General features: G+C 40.8%; 1 protein-coding gene across 1 annotated transcript in view; it reads left to right on the forward strand.

The window, feature by feature from the left end:
• LOC136444005 (fibronectin type III domain-containing protein 5-like) overlaps window positions 1–8,283 on the forward strand; it is a 29,136-nt gene extending 20,853 nt beyond the window's left edge. Inside the window, exons 2-4 of the mRNA XM_066441400.1 lie at window positions 3,635–3,979; window positions 6,604–6,918; window positions 7,487–8,283. Of these exons, the coding sequence (XP_066297497.1) occupies window positions 3,635–3,979; window positions 6,604–6,878 (620 nt within the window). The 3' untranslated portion in view covers window positions 6,879–6,918; window positions 7,487–8,283. The remainder of the gene's footprint in view (window positions 1–3,634; window positions 3,980–6,603; window positions 6,919–7,486) is intronic.
• Window positions 8,284–9,255: the final 972 nt, after the last annotated feature.

Consider the following 9,255-nt stretch of genomic DNA (forward strand, 5'->3'; position numbering starts at 1 on the left):
AGATTATCAAGTGATCCTCTTAATCCCCTTTATTTTCTTTATTGGTAATAGTGTAATTATCAGACATCACAGACTTAAGTGTAGCTATGCAGCGCAAAACGTCTTTGCAACAGTCGGCGGTTCATGGCTTGAATGTCTAACATCTCTGCTACAATGTATTTCAATTCATGAATAATTACGATTGATGAAAAGTATATTTGGTCAAGTTCAAAATCCCCTTGAAGAGGTTTACAAAAGTCACAGAGAGCCATGAGTAACGGTTCACTTAAAAGTCTAGCATTTTTGCTATTTCAATTCATAGATAATTATGATCAATATAAAGTATTTTTGGTCAGGTTCACAATTATCCTGAAGAGGTTTACAACAGTCACAGAGAGCCAACAGTTGACGGTTCACTTGAAAGTCTATCATTTCTGCTATTTCAATTCATTATTACGATTGATGAAAAGTATTATTGGTCAAGTTCATTATTATCTTGAAGAGGTTTACAAAAGTCACAGAGGGTCACTTGAAAGTCTAGCATTTGTGAAATTTCAATTCATAAAATGATAATTACGATCAATGTAAAGTATTTTTGGTCAAGTTCACAATTATAAAAGTAACAGAATGTTTCATGCCGGGAAACTGAGCGAGGTATGTAACGTTTAATTCTATGCTGGTAAATTAAAACTAACAACTCTACCCACGATATGATGCATGACCATACGACACAATCCACCCATGGTATGTATCTCACCGCTGGCTTAACAAGACCTTGAAATATGCAGTTGTTAAAGGATCAGAGAAGGTAGCTTTGGTGTTAGATGAAGACAAATAGGCAGTGTGCTTCTGCGTAAGCTAGATCCACTATCTTCTTCGGAGGAATGCATTCATCATTAGAGTGGTACGGCACATCTAAACTGATGGAAAAAGCCGGTTGCACTTTTGGGAAAATAACAGTAGATGACAATCTAAAAGGGTAAGGCCTTCCAGAAAAGATCAAGTGATAACATGTTGGGAAGGAAATTCTCCGGGGAAAAGCTAGACATCACTGCTTATTACATGTTACTGAAAATGTAACCTTCTCTGGAAAAGGTGACTGCTTTGCAACAGAGAACATTTTAGGTAAATACAGCAAAGAGTTCCTGGAAAAATAAAGACGGTGAAAGCGAACGATTCGCAAGAAAATTTGAAAGTACGTCCGTTTACCGGGAAAATGTTTTCAGGTCACGGGAGGCTGTCGAACTGTTTGCATTTCGTACCTTCAAATTCTAGATTTTAACGCTCAACTGGTGAACATTCCCTAGATTTGATTATACTGTACTGTATATACCATCAAAATTGCCCCGCTAGCCGAAAGTCCTATGTACATTTCCAAAGCAATACATATAATGATACACATCTTTTTAGCCTCACATGGTTCACTGAACGCATATGTCGATGCCCTTGAACGCACCAGAGGGCAGTGCACTCGTGACAGTATGCTTATCTTGTAAAATCTTAGCCTCTACCAGGCTCCAGATGCGGCCGTGGAAAGAGTAGAATGTGAAATTGCCCAAAATAGACGGATAACATGCCAGAGAAGTTAGCTATAGTCCGCCGCAGGAGCGGCAAAATGTACTCTATAGCGGACTAATTCCCATGGCATGTTATCTAGATCTGCCTATCTGGACAATTTCACTCTTTCCAACAGCCTCTGGAGCCTGATAGAGGCTAGTAAAATCTATCAACTTGAAGGATTATCACTCATATAACCCCGCTCGATTGTAACACTATATCAAAGACTTATGCTAGCCCTTGTGTTAGTAATTAGGATGTAAAGTTTTATTCTATACCTCTATTTTTACCATGTTATTCGCCAAACATTGTATCATGTACAATTGTCGTGCAAAAAATTTCTTCTATAACCCCTTTCTGTTGACCTACATATTTTACACGGATCACTGTCAACTGACATGTTGACAGTTCAGCACAGGGAGTGGTGATAGGGTTTGTGCCTTGTGAACAACACCAGCTGAAGTGTACATGCCCGATACGTTAGCTGAACATCACTCCTCTTCCCCATGGACGCCATGAATTATTCAGAGTCACGGATGATAACCCTGACTAATGCAATTGCCATGGAATCTCGTGTTTGAAACAGGGGTTATTTCGCCACTCTATTAGTTTGATACAAATTTCCCGTTACAGATGCCTCAGGTTTCCAAAAAATAAGGATTTCAAAATTTGCTAGATGGACGAAACCTATATCATTTCTTCCTTACATCAAAAGCTATCTGCCACCACAAAATCAATACCATAGCGCATATTCAGGTCAAAAGATTTAAAAAAACAGAGGTTCTGCTGTAGTACCATGGTCACATACTAGGGGGCCAAAATCGACCTTGACCTTTGTATTGCCAACACCTAACCACATACCAAATATCATCACAATCCATCGAGGGGTTGTTAAAAATAAGTTATGCTGCCTACAAAAATACGGAAACAGAAACACACACACAGACACACAAAACGGTATCTCAATTTTTCATCGAGATAACAAGCAAGATGAATAATTGTAATGTTCGTGTCTGAAATATCTGTGCCATATAGATCATACTATGCTATGAAAGAATCTCACAACAGCCCACCCTATTTCTTCCGGTTGGGCGGTGACCACCGACTGAGGCACCGCCGACCCTAACATCAATATGTGACCGAATGATTGAATCCTTTCAGACAATGCGCAACCCTTTCCTTCGACCCCTTCTGGGATCAATACTTAAAATAACTGAGGGTGGAGTGCATAACTGTTCAGCATGGCTGCAGTCAAATAACAAAATAATGGGAATAACATGCCCTCCCACTTCCTGTAATACTGTTTTACGACTCGGACAGTGTCCAGTTAATGGATCGAAAAACCTCTCAAACAACTTTCCATAAAGATCTATTTTACCTGACTAACACCAATTACAGCGTGCAGTAATAAACGCCTGATGCCAATGAATGTACACCAACCGAGTCGTTATAGACTACTACAAGGTGAACCACAAAAGTTTATTTCAAGTTATGACCACGTAAAACAACAACAATGTGTTTTAGATTACACAGTGGCGTGGATCCATTGGTAAATGCGAGGATAAGGGCTGGGTTGTAGTCTTAATATATCAAGTTTTAGTGCAGTAACGCCTGGGTTACGGTCTTTACTTATTAAGGTCTGGTATTTTAAGTGTCTGGCAAACTTTCTGTGAGAACTATAGGTCTTGTTTCGAGTTAGGACCCAATTCCACTAGACGGAGATCGCTGCGACCTAAATCGAATTTGTCTAAGCCTTGATTTCATAGTTGGAATATTTTTTGTATATATGAAATTATTTGAGTACTCTCTTTAGTTTTAGGTCGCAGAGAACGCGCAGTGAGAGCGCCGTCCTAGTGGAATGGGGATATCACCAGTCTTCGTACTAAGACACCAGAAATTAAGAAAATGAAAAATCAATTACCTTCTGTTGGTGCCCACACGTACATAGGAACATGTTATATCTTAAACGCAACCTATGGGGTCATTGTAGATGTGTCATCACTGCTACAGCACGTAGAACATAGTAATAATACCTAGATCCGCTTAATGACTCTTAAAATTACAATCACACTTTTAATTTTTGTCGTTCTCTTCCCAGACTTGCCGATTGCAGTTCTGGGTTTGCCGAGCATCAATGTCACTATCGATGACGTCACTGCAGAGACTGCCACAATCGTATGGGAACTAAAAAACGACGCATTTCAGAATATCAGCGGATTCGAGATTGTCGCCAGATTCGGGAACAAGTCTCACGAGGCAAGGACTATCACAGAGGTGGGCCGGAGGTCGAGGTCATTGACCTTAACCTACCTGAAGCCGTCCACGGGTTACGTGGTGACCGTCGCAGTTCTTTACGCTGACTACACACGGAAAATACGGAGCGATAACGTCACGTTCCGAACGCCGACATACTCATCTTTCAACGAGGATCTCGATCAGTCAGGTAATTATCTTCGCCGAGAAGATTATGTTTTCGGTTACACCAGCTGCGGGGTGGGTCTGTCAAGAGCATAACTCGAGAAACCTTTGATGGATCTTCATCATTTTTGGTAGGTGTGTAATGGTTAAGCAAAGAAAGGTCAAGCTGAAAAATCATTTACCTGGTGTTTTTCAACAGTACTGCAGCGGACTTTGTTTTATAATCATGTGACCTCCAATAACATTAATCCACCGGGTTACATAAATCCGCCACTTTGAAAACGGTGTGTTTAAAATAAGGTCTCTAGTACAGCACCCCCTGGTTTGCACAGTTTAGCTATACAGGAGTGCATTATACTGGGGGACGTTGGGTTGGTTGGGGCATATCTTTTCAGGGTGGCGGAATTATGTACCCTGGTGGAATTATGTTAGTGGATGTTAGATATTGCAGAAGAAGTTCAACGGCCCCGTTTTCTTGGCTAGCGAAGTGTATATATGATACAGTATTACACCACTTTGAATCTTCTCGAGAATGTAAAACGATACATTTTCCCCAGTACAAACAAATAACACTCAGTCTATTTTTAGTCAGGTGAGAGGTATTATGTTTTGGATCGAGTCCAGAAAATCACTTAGGTTTCATGAGTAATGGACACTTCTCTCAATATCTCCCAGTAGTCCATCGGGTAATCGACGCATATCAGCCGTAAAAACACACCCTCCTTTATCAGCGCTGAAAACCGCTCGGGAAATGTTCGTCAAACCCTTTCGGTCTAAGCCCTGCTATTTTGAACGGAGCTTTTGGGTTCTGGTGGCGTCACTGATAGTTGCTCATAAATAACTGATGAGCTAGCCTTACTCGGCAAAAACAGTTGCTAGTTGCTCATGAATGATTAAGTAGCGATGTAAGACGTAAGCTGATTGGCTGATAGCTTCCCAGCATCCATTGCGGCTTTGCTCGAGATGAGCTTTAGCAAACCCCCGATCTGCTGTTTGGTGGTGACGTCGCCAGAAGCGTGTTCAGGGGCTCGGAAGGGCAGGGCCGCTATGGGAGGTAACGAACATATCGGGTCTGCTGGGAGGATGTAAGAACACCTTTATGTGTTTATAATTCCCTGCACGTAATAAAGACAGGATTATATCCATGTTTTCTAGGTCAGCTCCCCATTGTCCTGACACATATAATTGCCTTGAAGACAATGATGAATTAAGTCCATCACAGTTAACCTGACCCGATGACTCCCCATATACAATGAGGTCACGATTGGATAAAGGTTACTCGTCAATTGTGATTGGAACTAGGCCCTAGGACTGACCACCGCGAGGTATGTCCTAAATAAACCCATTTTAAGTCAGTTCTTATGGGAATCATTATCCTGAAATTCGTTGTTGGCTTGTCCATGGGTTGGGGTTCATTATATTTGCTCGTTGTGCCCCCCTGAAGTACGGGCATACGTTGTCACATCTAGTGCATTAAAATGTGGCCTATAAAAATTCAGATTTATGCTCACGTCGCATTTTGGACTCAAGTTGCATGATAACTCCAGATCTGAAGGACCAACAGCCTCTTGAATTCTTATTTTTGATTACATACTAACCACTTGAACACAAGAAAATGATGTTGAAGGGAAAACAAAATCATATTTCCCAAAATTTAGAAGGGAAATAATTGAAATTCATTGTCCCTGTTGAAATGGTCGTTCTTTTTATTTGGAAAATTTTTATCATTTCAAGTTTTGCTTTGTTCTTGTTTCTTCTGATCAGTCACAAGGGAGCCCAACTCTTAGTCCACTGCTGTCAACGTCACGTGATTAGAATTTGCATGCTATAAAATGTGACGTAATTTCCGGTAAGAAAAACACAATTTTCTGTCGTTTCCGGCCGTGTTGGCTGTCCTGGGCTCATGTGCTGATAATGATACATATGTCCGGGACATGTCACTGGGGTATAACACATCTGCGCTGAAATACTTGGTGCTAGTTTTCTTCAAATACCATTAAAGTACACTTCTAGTTAACCACCATGATGTTTAGCAATAGAGATAACTTGCCTATTCGTTATCATGATCAGCGATGATTGATATGCCTTGTGGAGGGCAGTTTTCTACAACATTAGGGGAAGATAGAATGCTTTTATGGAGCGCGATTGATGTTGGGTCTTACCCAAGCACCGCAAACACATAATTCAAACAGTGATCTACGTGAGGATATGGGACAGACGGATAGTAGAAGCAGAAGCAATATGAAAATAACATCACATGTAGAATACACTTGCCTGTCAAACTATTTCACCTAGTGAGCGTCATTTTCTATACATGAAAACTTATGGTAATGGTTCTTGACTTTAAAATCTTGAGGTTAGGGTTTTAAATGCAGCGCCAATGAACATGATCATCGAAGTATCTTGCCCTTGAATACATTAATTCTTGATAAGCATTCCTCTTTTTATTTTTACTTTTACATTTTTTTTTCAGGTGTATTATTTGTTAAGTCCGAGGATTTCATTTTTCTCGTGTCTATGTATGCTCTTTCAAAATATGCACATTTCGTGTTTATTGTGAATTCCCGTTAGAAATGTGACATGTGTCTCATAATAACATAGCAGTTTGTCACACGGAACCATTTCAGTCTCTTCGTCTTCTCTCTCCAGGTGACTCGGCCTTGCCGAAAGATGACTGCGAAGTCGTCACTCCCGACAAGCGAGGACAGAATTTTACCATCGAAGAATGGGTGATCATCGCTCTTGTACTCGTGGTGTGGGCCTCTGTCATCGTGTTGTTTCTGAAACAATGGGACGCCATCAGAAGTTTACAGCCTCGAGACATAAGCCCCCGACCCCCCACGCCCAAGGAAATCAGCGAATTCAAAACCATCACGATCGTGGAAAACGAAAAGGACACGCTGATCAGGACTACCAGGTTCTGAAGTCCTTCCCAAGATGACTAGTGACGTCACAGCTTTTGTGGTCAGTTTGTGGGCTGTGTCTGTTTTGGTGAACCCTGTTTTGGTGACGCATGGATCAGTGTACTGCCGTTATTACCAAGGAGGTTTAATAGAGATTATTAAACCTCCTTTTTATTACCTATCACGTGTGTGTGTGTATGCCTTTAATGACAATGTTGTTCCATATTGCAGCCATTAAATTCGAAAAAATCATATCTAACATATCTTTACTGCTCTACAAACGTTTAGCTGTCTATTGCTATCCAATAGTTCACCAGCGCAAACGGGACAAGCCAGTTTTATGTCACATGCAATAGACCCCTTGCCAATGGCAGCCATTTTGAATTTCCCGGGGTCAGCTCGGGGTCATACACCAAAACGAGGCTGAAGTCGTGACTTCTAGTCTCCAAGCAGATGTTAACTCTATGTCTCCAGGTGGGTCAGAAAAACTAGCACCGTTATATAGAGACGTAAAAAGAACCGCAACAACATGCGCAAAGCAAGCCTAATCCAATATCTGCTTAAAGATTAGTTCAGTGCGTATTAATATTTTATTTCAAAACATGACCTTCTCTTTGTACAATCGACAGGAGAAGACTCGCCCTCAACGTCATCTGACGTCACGGTGTATCAAGATGGCTTCCGTGTGAAGGTGTTTTAGGCAGACTGGTACCGGTGTTCTACGGACAGTCAGGATTCTTATGGCGATCAACAGAATCGTATCGGACGGGGAAGTGCGATAAATCACGTGAAAACATTTACGAACGTTATTCCTCTGTATTCCAAGTCCTACGTGTGACGCCGTACCTAAAACTGTACGCAGTGTATAAGATAGAGCGGGTTCGTCTTAGGGCGCGGTCACCTTCGCCATACGGTCGTCGTACGATTTTGATGTCGTAGAACTTTCAAGCAGGCTTTGCCAGAACCAACAGCCGACAAGGACCTAATGTTGCCTTTTCTATAACAAGACTTCTGCACGACACATACACGATTGTCCCAGTGTTGCCGTGTTCGGTCGTAAGGCGATCGTGCGATGAACGTGACAGAAACATTGTGTCCCAAAAAGGGACGGTGTCTAATACACTGTCTCATACATCATGATCATATCTGTGTTGTAAAGTGAATTTCTGTAACCTAAAGCAGAATAAAATGTAAATAGTTGTAGACAATTATCGGAAGTAAATGATTTAATGAAGTATGTGTAACAAAACTTTAATTTTCTACTTGTTATTTGGCAAGAAAATATGATGATTTTATTATCATAGCTCGTCTCCGGGATTGAAGTTGTGAAATTTGTGATCGGTGATATTTTGACTATGTAATCGTTTATTTTCCGTGCACCCAAATGTAACAATGTGTGAAACAGAAATAAACAATACAAAACAGGTATTGTGATCTGTACGTGTTATCTTTCCTTGATATCATCATAACAGCCACGAAAAATGTGTTAGCTTGATACAAAACTTTGTATCAGTTGACAAAAGTTCTTATAACTTTCGTTTTTGATCAATCGTCAGTAGTTGTATATTCTAGCAGCATTGTAGTAGCAACTATTTGATTTACTTTACAAGAATGTGTCCATCCAACCTATCTGCAAAGTGACCCCAAGTAGCGATAAACACGTAACCATATTCCTGACTGACCAACAAATCGATACAGTACCACATCAGTGTGTAGCCATGTCATGATAGAACTTCTCGCTAGGCGGCCTCAGTATCAGGTGTACTTTGAAACACGTTCGCAGTCAGAACGTACTACGAAACATATACTAGTAGCAGGAGACATGATATATAGTCATTGAGCTATCCTCTGCAAGCATCCTGGTACACGGAAAGTGCTACCATCAAGTACTTCTGTACAAGAGGACTGTTGCAAAATAGATACTGTTTGAATGAATGAATCGAAAAATTTTAATTTCCTTCACCATTATCAACTTCAGACTTTATACTCTAACTAGTAAAGCGTATAGCCACGCACCCATGTTATACTGACGTGTGTAGTTAGACTAAGAGTATGAATATTGTCATTTCCCTCAAAGGGTCACCGTACTACTCCTTCTGCAGCCTGACATTTGTTGTACAGCGCCACCATGCGCTTGAACGCATCTCTGCTTCTCTATTCCCAGCATTATGCACTGCCCACGTCCCCTCTACACATGCACGTGTATTTGTTGCAGAATGATTTGATAACTATGTGTCGCTCAGAAAAAAACGCATGGATGTTATTTACTTGACCATGTCTTTTGTTTTGATCTGTATGTCTGCATTCTTGTTGTCGTTGTTCCTATATTCCTCCAATGCACCAGTTTCGTTCTTTTAGAGTGTTCTATGTATAACTTTTTTTGCAAAGGATCACAAAT

The sequence above is a fragment of the Branchiostoma lanceolatum genome, chromosome 10 (genome assembly GCF_035083965.1).
Source record: "Branchiostoma lanceolatum isolate klBraLanc5 chromosome 10, klBraLanc5.hap2, whole genome shotgun sequence".
Taxonomy (NCBI): Eukaryota; Metazoa; Chordata; class Leptocardii; order Amphioxiformes; family Branchiostomatidae; genus Branchiostoma; species Branchiostoma lanceolatum.